The following is a 25,726-nucleotide window of genomic DNA, read 5'->3' as shown; positions in this document are numbered from 1 at the left end:
CCAAAGGGAAGAAAATCTTAAAGCTGTGATGATAAACTATATATTGAGAGTGAAACTGGCGATCAGAAGGCACGTTCTAGTTCCAGAAAAAGAGTAACTACTTGTCACATGGGATCATAGAGTTGGATATAATAATATCCAACTCTATGCATGGGATGCATCTCAGCAGTCTAACACGGTTACGAGCAAAGATCATGTAGCGGCGCTATATAATCTTTGGTTACGAGAAATTTTTAATGCAAGTCTGCAAAGCGCCCTCTGTTGACATCAAAACGAGCCGGGCATGCGCTGATCAGCTGTCTGCGGTTAACTTCATCATTATCATATCAGCTGCGGCCGAAGGAAAACTCACAACACAAGGGAACACTCAAGAAAGGAGGCATATTTTCGGCGACTGTAAAAATCGCTCAAAAACTGTCCAAGATAGGTTCGAGAATGTCTGTAAGACGTGCAAGCCATGCTGGGTCCTGGTACAGCAGCTCAGGTTTGAACATGATGGGATTTTTGAGATAAAACTCTTGTGTTTCACCTCGTACTTCCAGACCTAACGTTAGGCTACGTTCACGATCGCAGATTAAGCGATTCGGGTCATTTGGTGTCAAGGCCACCGTTCACATTTTCCTTTGTTGGTTGCACTAGATTTTGAAGGAATTTAATTTTGTCGGCATTGTTAAACAGTTTAAAAATAATTATTTGGGATAGAATTCCATCTACGGACGTCGCATGACACCCTGTGCACAGACCTTGTCTTTCAGAAAAATTCTATTTTCCTGGAAAGATTGAAAGCAGTAAATGTCCCAAAAAGTCAAATTTAGTTGTAGTGAAAATATTTAGATATCCGGTAAGAGTTTAATATACATGGATATCACTAATTTTCAGTGGTTTACTAACAATCAGGAAGTGATAACATCCTAAAAAGTCAAATTTAGCAAGGAAAATATTGAAGCCTCAAGTTAGAAAATACTTTTTTCAGGCCAGTCCCATAGATTTGTCAACTGTGCACTGGGCGTCAAGTGATATGGAACTCTTTCTGAGATATCCATGTAGAAAACACTTCCAACATTTCAGACCAATCTATCTCATAGTGGTTTGTGCACAGGCTGGGAAGTAGCAGAGGACTTCATTCCGATGTTTTGGCAAATTTTTGAAAGAATGGAGCACATCACTGGGATTTAATCATGCACCTAATCATGCATCATGTACATTTTAAATAGAATGTCAACTGGCAATACAGTATTAATGGCATATTTGGTTTTAAAGAGGACACTCTTATCTTTCTGATGTTTCTTATTCATTATTTTGTTATTAGTGATCAAGAGATATACCCCAGTTCACAGTAGCACTTAAAACAGAAATTGTACCACTTTTCAGGGAAAAACAAGAATATTCCGACTCCTTCCTTACATTGTACTTCAACAGTTTGTAGTGCGCAATGCAGGCAGCATCTCCCTTGAAATCAAACTGTAAATGTTTAATGTGCATTTTGGTATTTCAGGTAGGTCTAGTGATCAGACAAGAAAGTGACATAAGTTATTGCTCGCATAATTTGGGGGGGGGCAGGTAGGGGGCAAATTTGCTACTTGTTCAGGGCAAAATGTTAACTGCACAAGGCTTACTCAAAAAATAACAATATTTGTCCTTGGCCTTGCCTTTCACAAATATAACCCTGACCATCTTTGTGAACATAAACACAGACATTGCAGCTGTTTTGATGTGTGGCTTTTAAATCACAGAAATTAGTCTTGATTATAAATACAAGTACAATAAGACCCCATCAGCCAATCAAACAAAACATTGAAACTGACAGGATTGTATAAGCAACACATGTCATTGAGTGCTAAACAATTGCCAGTTTTTGTCATTGTTAAGTTATTGTTATCCTAAATCACAGAACAAGTTTTGTCGATGAAGCTAAATGAGTGGTTGAGCAGTGCAGCGTCATCAAAGCATTCCCCAGCAAGGGCAATCATTGCGCCGTAAGTAGTCTCAGTCTTGTCTTGTTGGCACAGCTGAATGTTCCCAAGTTCGGTTGCAATGAGAAAAAAGCCATGGCCAAACACCAAGTTTCAGAAATCGTGTAGAAGATAAAATAAGAGAAATGTACGACAGCAAGTGACAAAATGACGGATTACAAGTGGAAATGAGAAGAGAGCAAAGTCAGTGGCATGCAGTGATGTCACTCCAACCATGACACAAAAACAAGTACCAAGCCTTTAAAAGCAGCCCAGTTCGAGCAGTTTTTAATCATGAATGGTGCCCTTTTTGCATTTGATCATGCTGGATAGCCAACGGGCATGCCCCATTGACATCGGACAAAAAGGGGCAACATTATTGCCTGGCCTGCAGGGTCTCTCTGGGCTCATTTTATAGAGCTGCTTGCTGAACAGAAAATTTGGCTCAGCACACTTTGGCCGAAAACCAGTCTCTGGAATTGTACAACGCATGGTATTTGAACTGGTAATCTGCTCTGCTTTGATTCAGCAAATATTCTCTGCACCTGGCTAATTCCTGTGTTTGACAGCTTTATGGAATGAACCCAGGGAATGGATTTGCCATTTTGTTGTCTGTCCTCCAGAGCTGCCTGTGGATACTTTTTTCACACCGACGGTCAATGATTTCTGTGAAATTCTAGAATTACACTGTACCGGTCACTTGTATCATACCTTGCTTGCTGTGGCATTCTAGTAATGTATCATTTTGAAATTTTTTTAATTTCATTTTCATGTTCAGCGCAGCTTTTCCAAGTTGCCAAATTCTGCCCAGTAGCCAAGTAACATTTACCATTATGAGGTCATTGAGTATGTTGAAAAATATGATGTCATGTGGATAAAAGTTTGCCTAGAACATGGGGTTTAACTAATAAGTCACTGCTGTGGAATTAATTGTCTAAATTCTTTGGATTCCCAAATCCAAAAGTTCCAGATGCATAATGCTTCTGATTTTCATTCAACTAACATGACTGGTTTTGGCAAGTAATTTCTTTGTTTGTTTCTAGTCATGCAGGATACTCATATTGTGGAGCATGTGGAGCCCACGCCTATAAACAAATTGATCCAACCAACATGTAAGTACAAATGTGCTTTCTGGTATTAACCCTAACCCACTAGGGTCATTTTACCAGGGCACATCCTCAATCCTCCAAATGGTCCAACTTCAAAAACTTCAATCATCCTCTATTCTCCAAAATCGTACATTTTTTTGGCTTATGCACAAATGAAAGGTACCTGAATCTTCAATTCTCCAAAATCCTCCGTGGCCCTACTTTGAGTTTTGTTTTTGGTCTTTTTTTTTTTGTTTTTTGAGGGAGGGGGGGGTTGGGCACATCAGGTTGGTTGCTGGGCTGAAGCTGTTTTTTGCAGAGTTGGCTAACCGCTTCACTTTTGTCATAAACAAAGCAGACATGTGTCTTTGTTTTAACACACTGCAGTTGAGGATTGTGTAATTTATGACCAGCAGCAGTGAACAATGGAACACACTGTCCTTGGGTACATTTATTGTAAACAGTATAATGTGTGACCATATGCACCACTATATACATGTATGTGACTGATTTTTAGTACTTCATTTACCAATCATCCTCAATCCTCCAAATCCTCCAATATTCAAATCATCATTCATCCTGAATCCTCCAAAATCCTCCAAAACCAGGAGGATTGATGTGGATAAGGGTTAACCCTCCATCTCTAACAGTTGGACCATTTAAAGTCTTATGCTGCTTTTTGTTTAAATTTACCCGTGGAATTTGGATCATCCATAAAGTACACATGCAGAGCATTAGTTTTGCTTTTTAATAAGTTGTACATGAAATTACTGTACTTTTTGCATTCTCTACTTGGTGGAACCAGCTTTGATACACCAGAAACTGTTAACATGGTATAATTGGATAAAAACTTGTTGCATACAATTTGTTTGATCAGAATATTTCTTAGCCAGTGCCAATTAAAGAAAAATTTAAAATGTACTTAAAAAACATGTTTATATGTATGCCAAGGTGTTTATTATTGTAAAGTAGCTAAGGAACAGACACCAGTCAACCTATGTATTCTTCATAACAAGAAATCTTGGTTCTAATTAACCAGAGAAGTTGGGAGGGGGGCATTCAAGGATCGCATAATTGGGATGCCACTTTGTTGTGAAATCCCCTTGAATCATCACAGGTACCCAGAATACACCAATATTTTATGTGGGTTTTTTCTGTGTTTTGTCTTTGTGCAGAAAGCGTGTCTTCATACTTGGACCGTCACATCATATGTATCTCCCTGGCTGTGCTGTCACACGATGTAAAATATACGAGACACCGTTATACAACCTCATTGTAGATACCCAAGGTTAGACATTCGTTAATGTGAAAGTTTGTAAGATTTTCTGTCTGTCTTCACGTACAGTGTGCTCTGGCATGTGCATGCACAGCAGGCTTTTTCACTGTGCCGGAAAATCTTTGAGGACTCGGGAAGGTTCCTGGCAGAAAAAAAAATTGCCAACGCAATAAATATTGGCTTTCTGCTTTCTCTATCAGTGTGTGAAGAACTGTGTCGGGACGGTCCCTTTGAAGTCATGAAGATCCAAACTGACGAGGACGAACACAGTATAGAAATGCAGTTGCCTTTCATCGCCAAGGCAATGCAGAGGTAGGTGATGTACGGCCACTCCACTTGTACTTGCCTTACTTTCTCCAGGACTATACGTGTAGATACATACCTCGTACCAGCATCGGTCGGGGAGTAACCTGCTACGGACGAGCATCCCGTCTAGGGTAATTGATTTTTCTCAGTTGTTCGAGCAAAGAACCCGGAGAGATACACCACCCAAAACCACATGATCTCCAAACAGTCTCTTTTACTAATAGCATCCAAGGGGGGCTTGCCACATGTGGGTGTGAAAGCAGTGCTTTATTTGTAGGGAGAACGGAGAGATGAAAATGTACCAAACCTGGTACTGTTGAGTCAGACAGCCTGCGGGGTGAGGATTGGAAGAGTTTTCAATCAGCATCTGCAATTTGGCTGTCTGAATTTGCTGTAAACTAAGCAAACAGTATCCTAATGCCAACAAATTAGATGGTATGGTAGTAATGACACTTGAAAAAGTAGACATATTCAAAGTTCTTGGCTGTTGAATATGAGAAAAATAATCTAAGGTTTTTTGCAAGTAATATGCAGAGAATATCGGATATTTTCATCAGAAATCATGTCTGACTCCTTTTGCCTTAACTTAGTACATTTCTAGCTTATCTTTTGTGTGTCAGAACAGTTGTATTCCCTTAGAAGTAGCTTGGCCAACACCGTTTCCTTGGTACTTGCACTTGAGCCTCGTTCCTACTACCTGCTTTTACATTTTAGTTTATTTGTGGAACCAAGGAAAGGACGTGACTGCTGCGCTGACAATGATATGACCCCGCGGTTAAACCTTGTAGTGTGATGTGATTTTTATCTTCCACCAACCACAGTAAACAGGGTCAGTTCACCATAGTGCCTGTCCTGGTAGGCTCATTGATGGCAGAGGGAGAGCAGATGTACGGTCGGCTGTTCAGCAAGTACCTGGCTGACCCTGAGAACCTCTTCGTCATTTCGTCCGATTTCTGTCACTGGGGTGAGCCCTTCTTTTTTTTTTCTCCAGATTTTTGCTGTGTATAACCTACAGTCTGTTGGTAGTGTTTTGCCAAGTCTACCAAGTCGTGAAGAGTCGCTCACATGTCATCCAGTCTCCAATGTGTCACCCGCTTTTTAAATGAACTTTAGCAAAAAACTACTCGTCTGTCACTGTTTCTGCCCTGTTACTGGTGATTTTACCTGCGATGAAGTCGTGGTAAGACGGGACCTCAGCATTGCCCGACAACGCATTTTGACCAATCAGGTTGAACCATGTTTGAACACGTGAAACAAAATGATACAGTTGATTGGTGAGGATAAGATCGTGTTGTCATCAATGACGTGTCAGTAGGTCCTGGTTGGTTAGCATTGACTGGTTATAGAACTTAGCCTTAAACAAACAAAAACTGCGCGTTGGAAAAACTTTGTGTATGCAACCATTGAAATGACTAGAAATTGTCTGAGATATCAAGTTGTTTCTTTCACAATGTTATGACTGTCTGGATGTTTGTAACTGACATGATATTTTGTTCTTCATGACATCCATAACATGGAATGTTTGCCTTGTGTCTCCCTACAGGTCAGAGATTCAACTACGTGGACATACATGAACGTCAGTGTCCAATTCACAAATCCATTGAGTCTCTGGATAGAATGGTGAGTTTTATCATTTACGCACAGTCATTGTGAGTAGAAACCTTAATCTGTCATTGTGAGTAGAAACCTTAATCTGTCATTGTGAGTAGAAACCTTAATCTGTCATTGTGAGTAGAAACCTTAATCTGTCATTGTGAGTAGAAACCTTAATCTGTCATTGTGAGTAGAAACCTTAATCTGTCATTGTGAGTAGAAACCTTAATCTGCCATGTGTACATCTATTACTCTCCAGTACTATGCTTCATGGAGGAAATGGCACACCGCTGGGCTGTGATAGCATGAATGTCACTTGTTCGTAATGTGTTTTACACGACACCAGACTAAATCCCTGCTCACCTTAATAAATCCCCACCTGAAATTTCGTCTGGGCCTCCATTTACTGGGGAAAAGAACCTCCTCGAGAATTTGTGATTTGGCAGGTTGCCTTCGTGGCTAAGCGAGGCTGGAATTCTTGGAGTTGGCTTTCGGAAAGAAATTCCCGTCGTCAAGGGGTTAAATAAAAATCAACCCCTTCAGTGGTGTACCTTCGTGGGGCAGATCTTTTGTCTTTTCAGTGATCGTGTTCAACATGACATGCCACAGAATTTCCTTTTTTTTTCCATTTGGGTTTTCTAATGACAACACTTTCTGTGATCACGTGGTTAACGGAAAGAGTCAATGATTGGACTGTCCATAAATGGGTCTGTGGTACGTATATTCTGGAAATGACAGTAATTTATATACAGTTACTAAGTGCACAGACCTGGCACGAATTCTTTCAACATAGGCACATATTTGACAGGATTCCTCCAGATTTTCCAGTACCCATAACCAACTGACATCATACCATGGAGTATTATCAGAAAGCTCCCTTTCATCTACGATTCAAAAGCATAAGCATTTTGTTTTCACCCTCTACTTTTTAAAATAACCTTCGAAAATGAGCATGTAGACATTTGCAAACTGTTCTCTGATTTCATTTTAAAGTAAGACTATTTTAATATTGAAACTAAATTATATGGTATAACAGGTACATAACAGACATATTCACTCGGCTTTTTTTGTATTTTATTCTGTCCACAAGGGAATGCAATACATAGAGAGCCTGGATCCTGTCGGCTTCCGTAGCTACCTTAAGAAATATGGCAACACCATATGTGGCAGACACCCTATAGCGGTCCTATTAAATGTAAGTTAATATACATGTTTTGAAAAGTGGTAACATTCTGCAGGTGCAGCTTAGATCACAACAACGTTCCACCTGCATTCCGCCATTTGTTCATCAGCAGTCTACATGCATGTCCTTTACTGCATTGGTTGAGGTTTTTTTATAAGATGCAGTGGTCATGCTATCAAAACCCTTCAAAATACTTTGAATCAGAATATGAAGTGCTTTAACCACTTGCTGACGGGTACTTTTAAAAATGCAGTGCACACATATGGGAGATTTTCAAGATTTTCAGTTTGCAAAATTCTTCAAGAATTCATCATTTCATTTAATGGATGTTTACGCCCACACGAATGACTGTTTGGTGGCTACTCTAAGCTGACAGGCAACCTTCATTGACTCCTGAGTATTTCAGCCAGGTCTGCCACCCTGTAAAGAGAGCCCAGAATTGTGAGGTGTTGCATGATTTCCTTTGTCCCCCAGTGAATGCGAGTGGCGTCTTTTCAAACGCGGCTGGATTAGCATGCAGCGGTACTGTGTCACCCATCAACTGGGGCCCGGAGCACTTTTGTCCGCGGTGCTAATCCGCGGGCGCGCTATGCCCAAAACAGTAGTATACTGTTTAAAAACAGTGACGTGTTACCTTCGAAAAATGCAAGCCAAAAATGATGGCAAATCCAGCAGCAGGACTTTTGTCCCATTTCGAGCACCCCAGCTCTGCGTATAACCCATGGTGCACGAAACAGGGTTTCCCGGCAGCAAATTGTTAAAAGTTTAGTTTTCCAATTTTTTTTACCAAATCTCTGATTCATTGGACTGTGAAGTAGTGGTCCAGCTTTCTTGCAGTCAATGTCCATGCAGAGTTGCACGGCATCACAAGTGACCGTAGTGATGAGAAGCAGCCAGAAATGATTTTTTTCCATAGTGCCCAGCCAGCATCTCCCAGATTATTTAAGCAGCAAGTTAAAAGCTTAAAAGGCTCATAAAATCTGATCATAGAGTGAAGTTCAGGACTTTCACAACAGAGCTCTTTATGATAAAGATTTGATCACCGATGGTTTGGGATTAGTTTGTGTGTTAGTCTGCAAATTGTAGGTTCCAATCCTACCCATTAGCTTGTCTTGCTCACCCCAAGGAGAAATATATTTAGCTCGTCCGTTTCCATCAATCGCAAAACTGGACAAGAAGTGAGATGAAGTATCCATTTAACTCTTTGTCTTTCTTCTCCTCTCTGCCCCCTCCCCCATCTCCCTCTTTCAACCCTCAGGCCATTCAGACTCTGAAGACCAAGAACGGACGCACCATGTCCCTCAAGTTCCTCAACTATGCCCAGTCCAACCAGTGCAAGTCCAGGGAGGATAGCTCAGTCAGCTATGCCGCAGCCTCCTTCATTATGAGCTGAGGAAACAAACTTTTAAGGACAGTGGTCAACAAGCCACCAGCATAATTTTTTTTTGGGGTGGGGAGAGAGGTGATAATTTATCTTCGGTAACTCAGGATATCTTCATGTGTGTGTCATTTGTAGTCACAGACAGTTAAAGGCCTGAAGAAGTGTGGAAAACATTGTAGACAAAGGGTTAGATTCCTTTAAGGTAACTTGCTGCGTAGTGATGGGTCACTCTACAAAATAAATTGTTGCTTTTCAGCTTAGATATATGCAGGCTTAAATATGTGGCCTGTCACCACAAAATGAGCTGAAAGTCAGAATTTTTGAAAATTGAGATATTGGTACTGTGGAATTCAGCAGAAAAAGAGTTTTTCAATGGTGTATAGCACTTAGGGTAAAAGTAGGCCGACAATGTGATATTATTCTTTATATGCGTGGCTGGGGTCTCCAAAATCAGACAAAGGGAACTGGGCCTTGTAACAAAAGACCGTACTCATAACAAAAGACCAGGCTGCTGGGCATTACCAACATTTTTTCACTCCCAAAAGTGGAGATAATGCAGCCATGTTTTGAAACAGTATACCACGGTTTGGGACGTTCAGCACGAGCGGATTACCTCCGGGGACAGAAGTGCTCCACCACCGCAGTGATGAGCCACACAGTACCGCTGGACACTAATGTGGCCCCTATTGAAAACAGGTCAGCAGCGCACTGTGCCAGTTTCGTGAATAAAAGAAAATTACATAACACCGCAAAATCTGGGCTCTTTTTACAAGGTCAGCAGCGCACTGTGCCAGTTTCGTGAATAAAAGAAAATTACATAACACCGCAAAATCTGGGCTCTTTTTACTAGGCTTAGGCCTAGCTGAAATACTCCAGGGTCAATAGATGTTGTCTGTCAGATTAGAGTAGAAATCAGACAGTCCTTCGTGTGGATGTAAGTGTCTAGTAAATGGAGATATTGACCTCCCCGTCAGTTTTTGGCTTTGAATCGTCACAATAGGAAATAGTGAAGAGCGACTTTACGCTCATTTTGTTGTGACAGGTCACATATGACCCTATCTCAGATTATGGCCAGGGCCAAGACCTGACATTGTAGACTGCTGATCGCCGAAATAAAGTTTTTCCCCAAGTCTAAAGTTCTTGTTCAGAAACATTGTGGCCCCTTAGCCTGAATTTCACCCGTGTCCAGCAACGCACAGCAACTGTTGTAGAAACCTGCCGAGTTCAACATAGTCATGCAGATTAAAGTGGTTTTTTATTTCTCTGTCAACACCAACATCAAGGTAAAAAAAATAATCTGACAAGAGAAAATGCTGCAGTTTGACTTTTTTGTGTGTCTAGAAACAAAATATCAAATGCTTGGGAGTACATCACTTATGTAAATTAGAACTTGACCTTTCAGTAAGATGTACACATAAGTTGCAAGAGACACCGGCCTTCCCTTTGAGAATCTGGACAGTGTCATGGGGAAACCTGGCCAAACTCTGCTCACACCATCTCAGCTGTAGCCAAAGGGTGATAATTGTGGGTCACCAGCCTGTTGCATGGTAGACTGCCAGCCCTCTGGTTCATATGGTGGGTGCGGTTTTCCCACTGTAGTCATATCGCCAAGTGAAATGCTGAGTGAATTTTACCGAAGGATTCAGTGCATTTGACTGCTCTGTATCCCCATGCCAGTGGGCTCCAATTTAATGACACAAAGTTGCTTCATTTTCACAAAAAGCATAAACTGGGCATAGGGTGGAAAGCAGAAGTAAACTCCATTCAAATGGAAGACTTTTGAGACGCTTGGGTGCAGCGAGCATACCGGTTCCACGCGACCAGACCATTATTGTTTGCATCATTTTGAGAATGCCCTCGTTAGCTCAAGCTTGATGCAAACACTAGTGGACCAGACATGTAGGACCAGTATGTTCACAGCCGCCAAGCATCTCAAAGTTTTCCATTTCAACAAGTAGTAGACAGCAAGATTATCTCAGTTGGCGTTTGTTCTATTCAAAAACCAAACGAAATGCTTATGATAGCTTTTTGAAAAGACTCCCTTTCTCCTGAAACATGTCTTTGAAAGAAGTGTATTAGCCTGGCTTGACATAATTAATAATGGACTTAAAAAGGTTATACGTGCATTGTAAACAGGTAGAGAACCACTTTGTAAAGCAAAGAGAGATTTTCCTTCACCTCAAATTGAAGCTATTAAAGCAGTGTTCTTAATGAAGCAGTGACCATTGTTATTTTGTTCACTGATCATGACCTACACAGAGTAGTGTTTACACTAATGCAGCATGATTAAGGGACCACTTGAATCAGCTTACATTTGTTGCTGCATAATGCAGGTATGTTCAGATTTGACTAAGGCTTTAAAGGAAACTCTAAACATTAGTGTGTTAAAAGTGAATAGCAAGAACGTGTCACGGTAAATAAAACACTGGATTACTTGTTACTGTTCCAGTTGATGAGTATACACGATGTGATTGGCATTTCCAAGTTGTAGCATCATGTGAGCTTGTAATTAAGGGATAGGGAAGCACCTGTTTGCAGACATCGCTGCTGGAGTTTGGTTTCATTATTCTGAGATGAGAAGAATGAAACTTGTTAGAAGCTTCCTGTTTGCCCACTGAACCCAATGCATGTTGATATGCACACTATTCGTGATCCTGAGCCAATATTTATCAGCTTCATAGTGCTCCCAAATACAAGCACTTCCGTCAGTGATAGACTTTAGGAAGTGATTATTTGAGGTTCAATTAAAGTTTGACTTGGCATGAACTTCCAGAACCCTGAAAAATTCATCCATATTGAAAGGATTAGCTCTGAGGAGTTCACCAAATAGCAAAGACAAAATCCAGTTTTATAACATTTTCTTACATAAGCTTATTCGCTCATAGCAGTAGTCATTTTTGTAGTTAGATGCAAATGCATTAGAGGAATAGAAACTGTCTTTGTGTAGAACTTACTGCCGACTTTCCACATGAAAATGCAAGGCTATGTAACCCCCGCCCAAATGTTTTTAAGCATTAAGATCTCTGATACAAGGTATTCCATTGAATAAGGATGAAAAAATGTAAACAAAATTACTGTTTCGTTTGTCAAGCCCTGTGTCTGCTCGGCTTATGGCAGAATGGTGAATTCTACTTCTAATCAATTCACTGTCTGTGGCAGAAATCAGTTATTGTTTTGTGGGTGCCATTTTAATTTTCTAGTTCGTCATAAATGTGTTAATTTCTCTGTGTTTTTACTTATGGAAATTGGGCTGTTCATCCTATTTAAATGTAAATTTAAGTATGTTTGTGAAAGTATCTGTGAAACTTTGTTCATGTCATGCCTGCCGCTTGCGATATTACTAAAGCTGATGTTAACGGACTTTATACTCTATACATAACTCACCTGCATGGTTCATTTTCTTGTAATCAGAAATAATGGATTATGCAAAGTAGCAATTCTGATATTTACATGTATATGGATGATTATCGTTATAACAGATGTAGCTACGTATAATTCTATTTCACCATTTAATAAATACTTTTCACAACTACTGTATTTGTGAATTTTGTGTTTAATGAAGAGTTGTTTGTAGTGCTTATCTGCCATTAAAATTGATAAATACAATGCCCTCTGTTTTAATCATGTATGGTATACAGAGATAAGTATACTACCAACAAGCCATGTATACCCCTCAAAAATTTTAAAATAGTCCCAGTCTCTTTTGTTGGTTAATGTTATTAAATGGACCCTTACAAATTTTGGTCTTGGGCTAACGAAGAAAATTTAACAAAAAGTATGCAATCTGGTTACGTTATAAAAAAAATTGAAATAAATCACCACTAGACTCCAGAACTAGACTCTAGAATTGGGGCTGGAAATAAAGCTATCCCAGCACATACGAAAAGTGAGCTTAATAATGTTTTCTTGAAAAATTTCCTTTAAAAAGTTAGGAATCCTTATTGGTGAGGTCCTAGACAGATCAAGACATTCCAGATCTTTTGTTTGTCCCAAGTAGTGTTTCAATCCTTGCTGTACCTACACTTTCAGGCATATCATGCTCCGCTCTCATAAGTATCATATGCTTGAATACACTCAATGTCTGTCTTCAGGTCAAGTACTTGATAAGTACTCCACATGTCTTCACTATTACTTGAAGTCTTCATTGAGTGCCCCAATCACCAGTGTTGTAGTCCAGACCATCACAAGACCAGACACAAGACCATGCATTAAGACAAGTCACAGGTAACTGGGTGAACAATGACAAAGGAATGCTTTTGTTGCAGTTCTTTTGAATAGCTTGTGACTTGAATTCAGACTAGGGGTCTTGTGTGGTCTTGTGAAAGTCTTAAGTGGTCTCGACTACAACAATGCCAATCATATCCATGCTAGCCTTGAACAAGTCCACCATGTATATGTCAAAGACATTCCTGCTTGCAGTTTACATTCTTATCATAGTTCCTGTGATTACTAGCAAGCAAAGAACCTGTGAAGTACTTGTGAAGTACTTGTGAAGTACTTGACTGCAACTTTTGTAAGTACTATCTATTCCTTTCTTTGTGCAATCATATCGACTACCCTCTGTTGTTCGGTCTCTGCCGTTTCCAAGGGTTCAGCAAGGTCATTCCTGATTGGCGAATCCTCTGGATACTGTTGCTGTCAAGACGAGCAAAATGAACATGTAGTGACTACAATCAAGCAATCAAATGACTACTTGTAAAGGATGTATCGAACAGTACAGCTTTTCAATGCACCACCCCTATTAATCAGGCAACAGAGCTAGCCAATATTAGTGTACATCTGGCACTCTTGCAATCCAGTACCCGTTTATACTCCTACACTACCATGTGCTGCGCCTACAGGCTGCACTCCTGCAGATGTCCACACCTACCTTAGTTTTACTGATGACTGATTTCAGCATTAGTTTGGCTGAGGACAATAATTGGATGGCCTCAGCTGAGTTGGTCTTGCTGCTGCTGCAGTGTTGGTAGGCTAGACAGTGAAAAAGGAACCATCAAGTGTTTGTTATACATGTACATGTACTCACAAGTTCATTTTGTTACACTTGCTATTATTTATTGTTAAACTAACATTGTTAACGATACGCTCACTGGTGGTTAGAAATGATTTTGTTTGAACGGAGCTCTTTTGTCTGAGGTCATGGATGCTCCAAGTAGCTTGACAAGGTAACAAATTGAAGTCATAGCCACAACATAGCCATGCCGGATACAGCCACTGAGATGGTACTTTCCACCACCTTACACTGGATAACATGCCTAACGGCCTAATCCTAGGAGATGAAATTGGAATATTCTGAGTTCTTACAACGTGTTGAATACTCTACTAACAATACCTACATAAATCCCCATCATCTGGTGGATTGTTGATCACATCACTGAATTAATCGTTCTATTCCACGGTACCTGTTGAATAGAACTTAACTTGACTGGTTCCCGTCCACATTTCATATACAGCTGATATGTTTAATTCCCAGTAAGAAGGGGGAAAATAATGTAGGGACCGGAACTAGTCTTACATTGCACGGTACTCCCAATGGGTGGCACTTCAGGTATTAATCATTTCTTCTGACAGCAAGTATTATATAAATCAAATAATGAATGTTTCAAATTCATGCAATGGTAAGAATAATATCAGTTGGTGACGGATGAAATGTTTCCTCCACTCAGCTTTGCCTCATGGAGCGGAACATTTCACCTGTCACCTCTTACCACTGCACTCAGAAACATTCATTTTTTGTATAATATTCTAGTAAATGCTGAATGGCCTTGAACTTACTCTTTCTGGGCAGTTTGTTTTGAGAAGTGCATGGTTGGCCATTTGAAAAGCCTAACTTTCACTATGAAAACTGGAGACACATAATTGAAGGTTAAATCTTGACAAACTTGGAATATATCATTCTGTACAGTCTATGCAGCTCCTTATAACTCTTCTGTCTACTTACCCTGGGCCAGCTCTACAGACTGTTCTAGGATGTCTCTACACGACTGTATCTCACTGCTCCAGTCTCCCCTCTGTGTCTGTAGACGATGGGCCTTCTGTAGACATTGTAATGCCTTCGGACAAAAAAGAAACCCCCAAAAGAAACTGAAAAATAAGAAGGCTGCCATTTCATATAAGAAGACGGAATATTGTCAAAGTATCCCGGTCATGGAGACAGACACCAACCAGGATGTTTTAATTATGATCATCTGAATTTAAATATTTACACGTAGGCACACAGGTTTTCTGCCAAAAGTGTGAACTTGAACGATCATATGTCAGAGAAAGATGACTTGTCGTGGCATGCATCAAGCAGTAATGTTTCAAAAGCGGGTGAGTCCTTGCCTATCCTTCAAGGAACTGAATTTCAACGTTTCAGTCGACATAGTCAAATCAAAACTTACCCTGTCATTATGTTCTGCACTGTCTGTCCTGGCATTCCCGTGAAGTTTGGCGTAGAGTTTCCACACCCTGGCATTAGTAGTCACTTGGGATGTCAGCCTGCCAAAAAGCTCCACTAATCTTCCCTTTAAAATACCGGCTGAGAATAAAAGAACACCAAGTTATGAAAACATTGCAGCACCAACCAAACAACAATGAAGATGACAACAGCCACTTTACCAGGGTCAACCTAGACTTTCAACTGTCCATTTCAAAAATTTTCCCTGGTAACCACTCAAGCTCCTGCATAGCCTGCCAGGTAAGATAAACTGGTAGTTGACAAATGGCTGCTGATGGAACTGGCTCAGGCTTTTCATGTGAGATTCTTACTTCTACATTTTAACATGTCTTCCATTCCTGGCTCTGCTATACATCCAAACACACTTACTCCTTCTCAAAGTGCCCACTAAACACAGCCTTGTTAGTTAACTTCGATGACTATTGTACAATCTTTCAATTGAGTTCACTGAAAAATTAAAAATAGGCCTCGTCTACAACAGAACCATTTGTGGTTAATAACGCTTTTCTGAGCAGATCTGCAGCCTTTCTTAAGTCATAAATGAGATGACGTCAAATGAAACTTTATTATATACCTCGATTTCCATCAGCATCAACAATGTCCCTGGTAACCGCATTTACCAGGATTCCTAGCACATCTTCATCCAGGTACTTCTCCCTTAAATCCATCAGCCTGTGGAAAGCTTTGATTGCTTCACCAAACTCCCCAATATCAACGCTCACCTGAAGGTAAAATTTTATACACTCTTTTCTTTCTTTTTCTCTTTAATTCAAACTATGATTTGATTCGTGGATTCTTGGAGAAAAGAAAGGCTGACACTTTTACAATTAAAAGTGAGCTATGCTCATTTTGTAAGTTCTTTGCATCCATATTTTCTAGCACTACTTCAGTCCTGTTTATTGTGTTTATGCACTTACAATGGCAGAGCAACTTTGACAATTTCACAATGCTATTTGCCACACAATGTATATGCACCAACCTATACATGTGCAGTGGGTCATCCCAACATGTTATGTAAAAATGTACCATATCTTTTTCATACATAGAATCCTTACAGTCCTGTGTGAACAACCCTTGTAGAAATACTGTTTTTAAAATCAGTCATTCACATTTTCCTGTGGTACCATTTCTTCCCATAGTCATGACTGCTGCCGATTATTTTCACATTTATGTAACTCTTTCTGTGCTTAATTATATGAAAGGCCACTTCGAACCAGCAATGCAACTGTCCCCAAAGGTCTGGTTCCAAATAGTATTCTATGGCAGTCCAACTATCTTGTGAAGTTAGTCAGAACACTAATAACCATAGTGCTTGCTTGAATTGGCTTTATACTGATGCCTAAACTGCAAATAGGTTTACGGCGTGTCTTTCTAAGAGTACATCAGATTCCTCACTCACCACCATATAATTCTCCCAAATCTTCCAGTTCTCGTAGAGGCATCTAATGGCTTCCTGGAGAGTCTTGAAAGCTCTAGGTCTAATTGACAGACAAAATGACAGCAAGAGTGCTCAACTGGTTACAGTTTCCTGATATGAATGAAAAATATGATATTAGTCATAATGCCAGGAGTATTTGACTGCATATCCTTTTTGATATATAAACTAACGTTTTAAAGCACAGACCTCCAAAAGGGTAGTTGACCTATGTACTGGGAATTGTCCACATTATATTGCTGGCAGAATATGGAGTTATTGCTGACAAGATGTAAGTTTTATGAACAAGGATTAGCATCAAGATAAAATGGGACAAACATCCAAGAGTTTACAATACGTAGACCTATCACAATGGGCGAAATCTGTTGACCCTCCCAAACACTCGATGGGCCAACAAGTTTCACGCACTGTGATTGGTCAACATGTTGCAAACTCTTGGAGGTGCACTAATGTGAAATGCCCATATTGGGTTTTGTACAATATGATCTTTTGCCCAGGGAAGTGCTGGTACTCACTTTTGCTTGAGATTGATGTAAGCCGATGACAAGTTATTCCATGCTTTACCATTCTGAAAAAAAAGACTCCGATGAGGATATTATGCAATGCTCTTTGAAGAACAAACTCGTCAGAGAAAGCATTCAATTCAACCATGATTGGTTAATTTAATGCAAAAAAGTAGAGACTACTGATAGCTAGTACAGCAGAGGCATGCTTACATCGCTTTCCAAGGTGACACATTTCCTGTAGGCTTTGGCAGCTGTTTCATGATTGTTTGCCTTGGTAGCTGAGTAGCCTAGCCAGAACCAGGCATGGTACTGCAAAGAACAATATCAACCAGTTGTCACATTTCATTACATCCTCTTTTGCACCACATTGTCAAATTAGCTACGTTGAACAGGTTGAACTGATCAGGAATATTGCCAAATTATGATCCTGTGTACAACTGCACCTAGCTCAAAGTAGAGCCTGACGATCAAGGGCAATTACGGGGAAATTCCAAACCCAAGCCTTCCTCCCAAGATCAAGCAGCATTTAGAAATCCCACCCCGCCCAAAGGCAACCCTGGAACAAATCCAAGCTGACCTGAACAGGGTTTTTCTGCAGTGAGATCTCCAGGCACTCGATGCTCTTCTCCCAATTTTCTTCTTCAAGGTACTGCAGGCCCAACGATCGCATGGCCCTGGCGTTCCGCTGGCCAGACACCTCCCAGGCCTTCTCGTAATACTGCTTGTCCTTCTTGAAATCCCCCAGCAGGCACCAGAGTGTTGGCGTTTCCTTGATGGCCAGCTGATCACGGATCACCTTCACAGCCTTGGCAGGCAGGAGGGATCACAATTAGGAGATAGAGTAACTTTTGTCCTTTCAATCCTAACATCAGTGCGACACAGCCTCTCAACATGTAGTTCTAAGAAAACCATGAACACTGCTGACAACAGGGTAACTGCTGAATGACCGCAGTAAACACAAATATCACGACCAAAACTACAATTCCACAGGTCAGCATCTCTTCCCTTGTTATTTTCAACGAGTGTTATAGGGAAGCAAGGTTTAAAAATGTCATAATCCGAATCAAAACTTCTTTTCATTCTTTGTCAGGAAACTCTCACTGCCTTTTCTTTGACAAAAATGCAAATATCAAACAATAACAAACGGATTAATACCAGGGCAATCTGTGCATTTCAATTACCTTGTCTGGTTTTTCTAATAGCCGGTAGCACTTAATGACATCCTCCCACATTTCTAGCCTGACAAAGACTTCTAAGGCAGCAGTCACTACACCAAGACTCATTAACAGGCTAGCCAGCTCACCCTGTCCAGAAAAGTAAATAAAAGAGATATTAGCCACACTCTAGGGAAGACTCAACAACTGAAAATGGCCCAATGATCTGAACCCAGAGTAGGCTAGGACAGACCCTATCCTCTAACTCTCATAACTACATAAGAATTAGAATAAGTTCTTTTTCTACAGAAAACAATTGAACTCCAACAGATCAAAACATATAATGTCATAAACAAGACATTTATCAAAATCAAGACTAAACAGACAAGAATTTTGTACACATTATAACTGCACTGCATGACCAAAACAAGAGATCCCTTTTTAAAGGACAAGATTTGTCCCTGGAGGAGTGAATAAAAATGTAACTACACCTTTTGTGTGGGTATTAACCCCAAACTGTTAACAATAAAGGATGAGTTTTAAGACAGCTTGATGAGAAACAAAAACCGGACATATCCTACCTCCATTGTCCATTTGGGTGGAAGGCACACAGCGTGCAGTAACTCCAACCTGTTAATCACGGGGCACTCTGACTCCTTAAACTGGTCCACCAGTAACTGTGAATTAAATGGTTCATTATAACATCTAATGAATCACTTTATTCCCACAGTAAGCAAATAGTCTGATGTGACAAGCCTGGGAAATTTTATGGAGTCAAAAAAATCACCTGTGTCTGTGGATCTGTGGATAGAGCAAAACAAAAGATGTCTAGTGATATTCAACACTGTTGGTGTAGGTCTGTTCAACACTATCCTCCAAGGGTATCTGAAGATAATGAAGTTGTAGGATTCAGGACTGTCAGGCTTTATCAATCTTTTGCAACAGAAAAGAAATCTTGCACTTTTGAAGAGGTCGGATGAGCTTTACCTCATTTCATTACACATTTCCTGTTTACTGCCCTTCAAACATCGAAGTTGGTAAATTTTTCAGAACAATAGTAAATAATTTGCTATGATGATGGGGAATTGTAATTGTCATACATGATTTATGCACACACTCTCCGAAATTCTTTTCAGAGGCAATACCATTAGGCAACTCATCACTGCTACGTAGTTTTTTAACCTGGACCAGCTTTTCAAGGCAAGGGAATCTGAAGCCATAATCTCGGCAGGCAATGCTCTAAACGAACAATGAAATGATTTCTGAAGATGCCACTTTAAGAAATGTTCAGCGTTCTGGAGTAAATTAAAGAATTTGAGAATTTAATTCACTCGCGCAGAGGTTTGGCCTTAAAATTACTATTTTGAAAACTTTTTCTTTTCAAAGGTCAAACTTTGATGCTGCAAAGTTTCCAAAAGGATGTCACACCCTGGCTTTCCCCTAATAGGACCGTCAAATTTCACCTCACCTGCATCTGCATCATGGCTCTTTCCACCGTCCTTCCATGATCTTTCTCCAATTGGCATCTAGTCATCAGGGCTAGGGCTTGCACTGACCACACCTTAGGCCGAGTTAGTGCAACCTGTCCAGAACATGAGGGTGAAGGATACAAGAGGACTAGTTGAGAAGCTAAGAAGCTATGCTATGTCTTGTGGGAGAGTTCAAATATAGAACTTAACACTTCACAATCAGGCAGGTATATTACTATGCATTTTCATGTCAACATTATCTATGCTCATACTTAATAACTTTCTCAAGAAGTGGCAATGCTTTTAATTTGGCATTATTTGCATGTATGATGATGGTGAATTATTAAATCTCTGTGCATTTCTGCATTTTCATGCCACTTCATTTGGCAATAAACTTGACATCAATGCATCTGGTGTGGTTGTTGGCCAGGTTGAAAATCTGGTTGTACAGAAAATTGGGAAATAATCCAGGCTTTTCTAGACTGGTCTGCCTTCGTAATTGGTACAATCATTCCAACTTTCTGCCACTTACCACAATATACGCCTTCAGTTCCTCCCACAAAAGCTCTTCTTTGGGTCTGCTTCGCTTGTGTTCAGTACTGCCAAGGAAATTTATTAAGCTGAATTTCTCTTCTCTGTAGAGGAATTTGTCCGCTTAGGTATTGTGTAAGCAATATGCTAAAATGTAACAACATCATTACAATTTTCTTGTTGAAATGGACTGACTGTCAATATGTGTATACTGTGCATCATTACTGAATATCGATCTACTGCACCTAGTCAATAAGATCATGGAATTAACATAATATCTAGCTGATTAATAAAGACTAAATGTGTGCTTGGTTGGTCTTAAACATGCATTTAAGACCTTACTTTTTTTCAGAACTGTATGAATTTGGAAATTCAGAAAAAAGTAGGAAATTCCCAACTGCAAAAGTTTTGTACAGTGTTTTTTTGTAATGGCAGACATGATAGGGAAAAAAAGAGGAAATCAGCTGATCTGAGGAAAGGTTGCATGCCTGGTATTCTGCAAAAGGTGTGAAGAAAAATTCCCAAGCTTGCTCAGGTGGGTCTCAAACCCATGGTCTTCTGCCTACAAGTGCAGATATCTCAACCAACGAGCTTGAAAAGTCAGACAGTATTAAATGTTTTCATGCACTCAAATAGCTTGCCAGACAGAAAGCTACCTACCATAGAGCAAGTATCAAGGCTTGCTCAGCACTAGTCAACCGCGGGATTTGGTCCACATCTGAGTCCTTAAATTTGACAGCATCCAGAAGTGTATCATCATTAAGGTTGAGATCCTGTCAAGAAAACAGAAAAATCATGTCAAAATAGCATCCTCAAAGATTCCAAATAACGTTCCTGTTTATTTCAAGAAACCAGCTTGAAATTAATCAGGACTGACATTGGCAGACATTTGTGGCAATTTTGACAATTTTCAGACTGCCTACCTTTGGAAGACCTTTCACTGCACGGTCTTCTTCTCTTGATGAAGCCGCAGATTCTTGCCTGTCTTCCTGATGTTGAACCCTTAGGAATAGTTGTGCTTTGTCTGTCTCTTGGAAGCGTGTTCTCTTTCCCAGAGCACCTAATTTAATCAGTGTTTTTGAAAAAAAGGAAAAGAAACAAATGAAAGTGTTAATTAATGTAAATCCTCTAATAAGATGTGTAAGTCATAGGGATGACTGGTTTTAAGTTACATTTTAGAGTAATTCCAAGCCAAGATACTAATTAAATCAAAACACAGGAGTGTCTTAGTTTGAACTGAAGGCTTTTGATCTTCTGGGCAAATTCTGATCAAAGACCTTATTGCTAGGATGTTCTGATGGTTTATGAAGCACATCATGCATATTTTTCTGTTTGATAGAATGAGTCACACCAAATTTTTTATTCCCCAAACCTGATAGACTGGCTTCAAGTCCCGCGGTCTTCTTAGCAGTGTGGAGGTGTTCCCTGGCTTTGGTGAATTCATAGTAATACTGACAAATGTGACAGCACTCCAGGTGAAAGATGAGGGGGAGGTCAATGCACTTTTCCCTGGACATAAGAACCTCATTTTGGTTTACTGTTTGAAAAAAAAAGAAGATAAGAAGAAATAACTGCTCCAATGCTGTTGACGTAAAATACTACCACCGATGATGTATTTGTGAATGTCTAGTGTTTACATACTTTCTGCAACTATACATTTGGAAGGCCTCATATTAAGGTTTGGTGAATTTACCACAGCTTGAGTTAAATCAGTTTTTTTCACATTTGTTCAACAATTTAATTAAGTGGTTGTGATTCAATGACAATTCCAATCATACTCGTGTCCATTAATTTGTGAACCTCCTTGTGGATGAGCGGGGATCGCTCATCCAGAACTTGTTGCTGTATCCACAGGCAACGCAAAGTCCACCAATCAGCTGTCTGCAATGATGAAAAGTAACAAAAAAGGAGTGAATAACATTTCAGAGAGCTATTGCATTAGCAGGCAAGTCTTCACTCAGATCACAGAATGGGAAACATACATACCATGTCTATACTGAAGCAACATGAAGAGACTCAGCATAAGGATGCCTTCAGTTGTAAAACATGCATAAACAAGAGAACAAATTGGGATGCGGTTATCTGACTCCCAAACTTGAACTCACCAAACAACTTGAAAGAATGGCTTTACAGTTCACCAGAATGCAATGTGCCATCAGCAGAAACTCAGGATGGGTGACCAATCGGTAAATGGATGAGTCATCAGGACTGAGAGTTGACATTGCAAATTCACGAAATTCTGTGACCTGTTTGAAAGATGGAGTTAAAAATTGAGAGCAAAGTTTGCCTTTGATTCAGTATCGTTTGAATAAACAAATCTCAAATCATACAAAATAAACGTAACAAAATTATTGCAATAACCCAATTTCTGAGAAATTATGCATTCCCTAACACTTGTTTCTGCAGGATGTACACTTTGGTTTAAATGTCACCATAAGTGCAGCATTTATATCAATAATAACCTCCAATTTTGTTTGAGAGAGAAAGTGTTATGCCCCAGCTATAGCATCTGTCCCAACTATAGCTGGGCTCATTCCATTTACAGCTGGGCCTGTCCCAACTAGTGTTGGGCCTGTTCCAACTATACTTGGGACAATGCTATAGTTGGGGCCTAACAAGAGCAACAGATTGTAACTACTAATCTTACAGACAAATTAAACACTAGTGTGAGTTGTGCATATTGTTCCTAAACCCAGATACATCAATCTAACCCAATTTTCAGGACAATGTAAAGCCTGACAGCCACTTTCCACGCCATTCCCTGAATCCTCACAGGATAGGGTGATGTTAATGATCATGATAATCCAGTAGCAATGTGATCGTGCACAAGTGCAGCTGCAATACCAACATTTGTCTCTTGGCAGAGGCTCTTGGGTAAGACATCTGCAGGGGTGATGCGGCATGGTGGCCCTGTCCAATTGCTTTGAATGAACAGCTGCAAGCTGGCAACACCGACATACATCACACACAATTCCCTGAGTAAAGAACAAACAGAAATGAGACAAGCATTTTGTGATATGTATTTACAAATTAAACATGAAATATATATAAAGCAGAGAAAGGATTGACTCTTATTTCTTGTTAAAACCCAAATCTATTTCTAAGGATGGATTTGCGCCGGGGAGATGTTAATTAATTTTAGATTTTTGCTCTGCCTGATGTATCATCTAAAATTATTTAACATATTCCAGTGCAAATCCGTCCTTGGAAATAGTTGTTCACGGTACCCGCTGCTACATCTGACTCGAACCAGCCAGCTGACACCCGCAAGCTCGGTGGTCAAGTGATTGAGATGTCTGCACTAGTAAGCAGGTCGTGGGTTCAAGTCCCACCCGAGTACACTTGTGGGTTTTTCCACAAGCCTTCAGGGGCAAACACTGACTATACAGTGTTGTAATACATGTCCAGCGGGACAGAAATCCAAAAATAAAAAACCCAAATCCTCATTTGTGGTAGGAACATGTACATACCTAGGTCATACATACGTTGTGAAATTATACAAACTGGGCAACAAGAGTGCCAAGTCCTTTATAATTATAAGACAGATGAATTCCATATTTGTGAGCATGATGGATCAATACTAGTACCAGTCTAATAGAGAAAGCAAATTGCCAAAATGAGCTTAGAGTGATAGATTTGATGGACACAATTCTTCAGTATGGATCAATCATGCAGAGTTATTAACTGATCTGGTGAGAAAGATCTTCCCTTCCCAAATTAATGTTCAACAAGCACACATTAGAAGGCACAAGATTACTGGCTAATGGGGGAACTGACAGATTATGCCATGCTGACAGTACAGTGATCAACCAATCGTGTACATTGACTGATTGTGCCCCATTGAATTGTGCCATTGAATTGCACCTTTTCGCATGAAATTCATTACTGAAAGCAGCAAGACAGTGAAGTTCTGATTCTTGATACCGGTACTTTCCATAACACAGAAAAACTTGTAAGGTATACAATACCTAAAAGTGACTTCTTCTGGTTCACTTTTCTGAAGGTATAACTTGACCCTTCTTTGGATGAACTCTGTAAAGTCTAAAGCATCTCCAAGATTATCCTCCTCTGAACCCAGTATTGCCACGGCAACACCTCCCAACAGCACCTGCTCAAAGTCTCCCTTAAAGAGAGAACTTGAACAGTCACGCAGACTCCCATCACCTAAATTCATGAAACAAGATAATAGTGCTGGTTTTTCCGTATTTAATACAGACTTTAATTACTTAAAATACACCCTACACAACATTAAGCAATAATGAAATGTTAACACATACTTTTAAACTTTCATGATAGGAAAGATCGTCAGTATGCCCCATTACTTCCCTCGTTTACTGTTTGCAAAATTTCTGTTTTGTAAACTCTGTCCCGCATGCCCTGTGCAACCCAATCATGCCAATATCTATATCAGAAAAGAGTTCCATATCCAGACATCAGTTGATAACCATGCACAAATCCTATAAGACTAGTCTGAAAAAATCCATGTGTTTTGTTAGTTTATGCTTCGATATTTTCCCTGCTTAATTTGACTCTTTAGGACATGTTATCGCTTTCTGATGGCTAATAGATCAGTGTAAGGGAAAATTAATGATGTCCATCTTGTTCGTATATGGAACTCCACAGCTTGAATAACTCCAACTTTAACGCTCCGAACATCAGCAAATGAGCTAAGTTACCATGGTTTAATACTTAAGCTAAACCATGTCATGAATATACAGTTAAATAGGAATTTCAAGGTATAGAACTGTTGCAAAACACCAAATGTTTACCAATGATTTCAGCTATGCTGGATTTTGTTTGAAATTGACTGTGACCAGTTTCCAGTAGAAGAATCTCCAAGTTTGTTTGCAGCGATGGCAACTCCATGCTGAGTAGCATGTGTTTAACAGTATTTCACTCTCAGCAAGTTCAGCTTGAGTTCAATGCAGTTTCAGCGTGATCACAATGACCATGGAAGAAGGACACAAAGGAAAACTCATTCATTTCAATATAAAGCAGTTGAACTTCATTCCCAATCCATGTTTTCTTGAAAACTTATCAATCACACAATTTGTGTTTAAATTCAAACGGACCAATCTACGATTCGCACGCAATTCAACAAGTTAGGCCTATATCATCAGATCACGGTCAGAATTGCCGCACCGTCCATAGACCAAGATGAGAAAAAAACAGGCCTAGGCAGTGTCCGAAACGGGCTTCCAGAGCTAAGGCTAGGTCTACTGTCTACGCGTCTCCACGCATTTCCAATGGAGCGAAGACCTAGACCTAGCTCTAAACAGAGATTCGGATGCAGCCCTAGCTAGACTCTGGTTGCACGTATATTGCATATGTACATGTACAGTACATGTATATCTCGTTGCACGTGCAAGTGGGCGCAGACATCTTGGATATTCTAATTAGATACTAGGTTCAA

General features: G+C 40.0%; 2 protein-coding genes across 4 annotated transcripts; one reads left to right on the top strand and one right to left on the bottom strand.

Annotated features, from left to right (window-relative positions):
* The first annotated feature begins 308 nt into the window (after positions 1–308).
* Positions 309–12,535, top strand: memo1 (mediator of cell motility 1). Its single transcript, XM_022227564.2, has 9 exons — positions 309–484; positions 1,892–1,976; positions 2,996–3,064; positions 4,216–4,328; positions 4,517–4,628; positions 5,444–5,586; positions 6,166–6,242; positions 7,306–7,410; positions 8,657–12,535. Exons 1-9 carry the CDS (start codon positions 436–438, stop codon positions 8,789–8,791), a joined length of 888 nt encoding a protein of 295 aa, XP_022083256.1. The 5' UTR covers positions 309–435; the 3' UTR covers positions 8,792–12,535.
* A 719-nt stretch (positions 12,536–13,254) lies between these two features.
* On the bottom strand, positions 13,255–25,708 carry ttc27 (tetratricopeptide repeat domain 27). Of its 3 annotated transcripts, none has more exons than XM_022227450.2 (21): positions 25,083–25,708; positions 24,282–24,477; positions 23,162–23,288; positions 22,419–22,559; positions 22,092–22,194; positions 21,686–21,850; positions 21,237–21,373; positions 20,974–21,086; positions 20,315–20,381; positions 19,782–19,895; positions 18,895–18,990; positions 18,341–18,463; positions 17,737–17,964; positions 17,370–17,468; positions 17,169–17,221; positions 16,618–16,696; positions 15,793–15,940; positions 15,163–15,299; positions 14,721–14,832; positions 13,650–13,750; positions 13,255–13,414 (listed from the first exon to the last, which is right to left on the bottom strand). In XM_022227450.2, exons 1-21 carry the CDS (start codon positions 25,189–25,191, stop codon positions 13,304–13,306), a joined length of 2,559 nt encoding a protein of 852 aa, XP_022083142.2. In that variant the 5' UTR covers positions 25,192–25,708; the 3' UTR covers positions 13,255–13,303. The 3 variants fall into 3 exon arrangements, 2 of the variants coding, with proteins under 2 accessions (XP_022083142.2, XP_022083144.2); XM_022227452.2 differs by having other exon boundaries at positions 13,255–13,408; XR_015426296.1 differs by lacking the exon at positions 13,255–13,414 and adding an exon at positions 14,116–14,181 and having other exon boundaries at positions 13,703–13,750.
* Positions 25,709–25,726: the final 18 nt, after the last annotated feature.

This window comes from Acanthaster planci, linkage group LG01 (assembly GCF_054643075.1).
Source record: "Acanthaster planci isolate LZ-2023a linkage group LG01, COTS_SCS, whole genome shotgun sequence".
Classification (NCBI taxonomy): domain Eukaryota; kingdom Metazoa; phylum Echinodermata; class Asteroidea; order Valvatida; family Acanthasteridae; genus Acanthaster; species Acanthaster planci.
The sequence above is the reverse complement of the archived record's forward strand: the minus strand, read 5'-3'. Positions and strand labels throughout refer to the sequence as shown.

Excerpts from the sequence above, each read along its gene's own strand:
- memo1 (XM_022227564.2), top strand. The coding sequence starts at position 436 with ATGTCTGTAAGACGTGCAAGCCATGCTGGGTCCTGGTACAGCAGCTCA. Across the intron at positions 1,977-2,995 it reads GCAAGGGCAATCATTGCGCC|TCATGCAGGATACTCATATT; the intron begins GTAAGTAGTCTC and ends GTTTGTTTCTAG. Across the intron at positions 4,329-4,516 it reads CCTCATTGTAGATACCCAAG|TGTGTGAAGAACTGTGTCGG; the intron begins GTTAGACATTCG and ends TTTCTCTATCAG.
- ttc27 (XM_022227450.2), bottom strand. The coding sequence starts at position 25,191 with ATGCTACTCAGCATGGAGTTGCCATCGCTGCAAACAAACTTGGAGATT. Across the intron at positions 23,289-24,281 it reads CCAGAAGAAGTCACTTTTAG|GGAATTGTGTGTGATGTATG; the intron begins GTATTGTATACC and ends TTCTTTACTCAG. Across the intron at positions 22,560-23,161 it reads GCCTCTGCCAAGAGACAAAT|GTCACAGAATTTCGTGAATT; the intron begins GTTGGTATTGCA and ends TCTTTCAAACAG.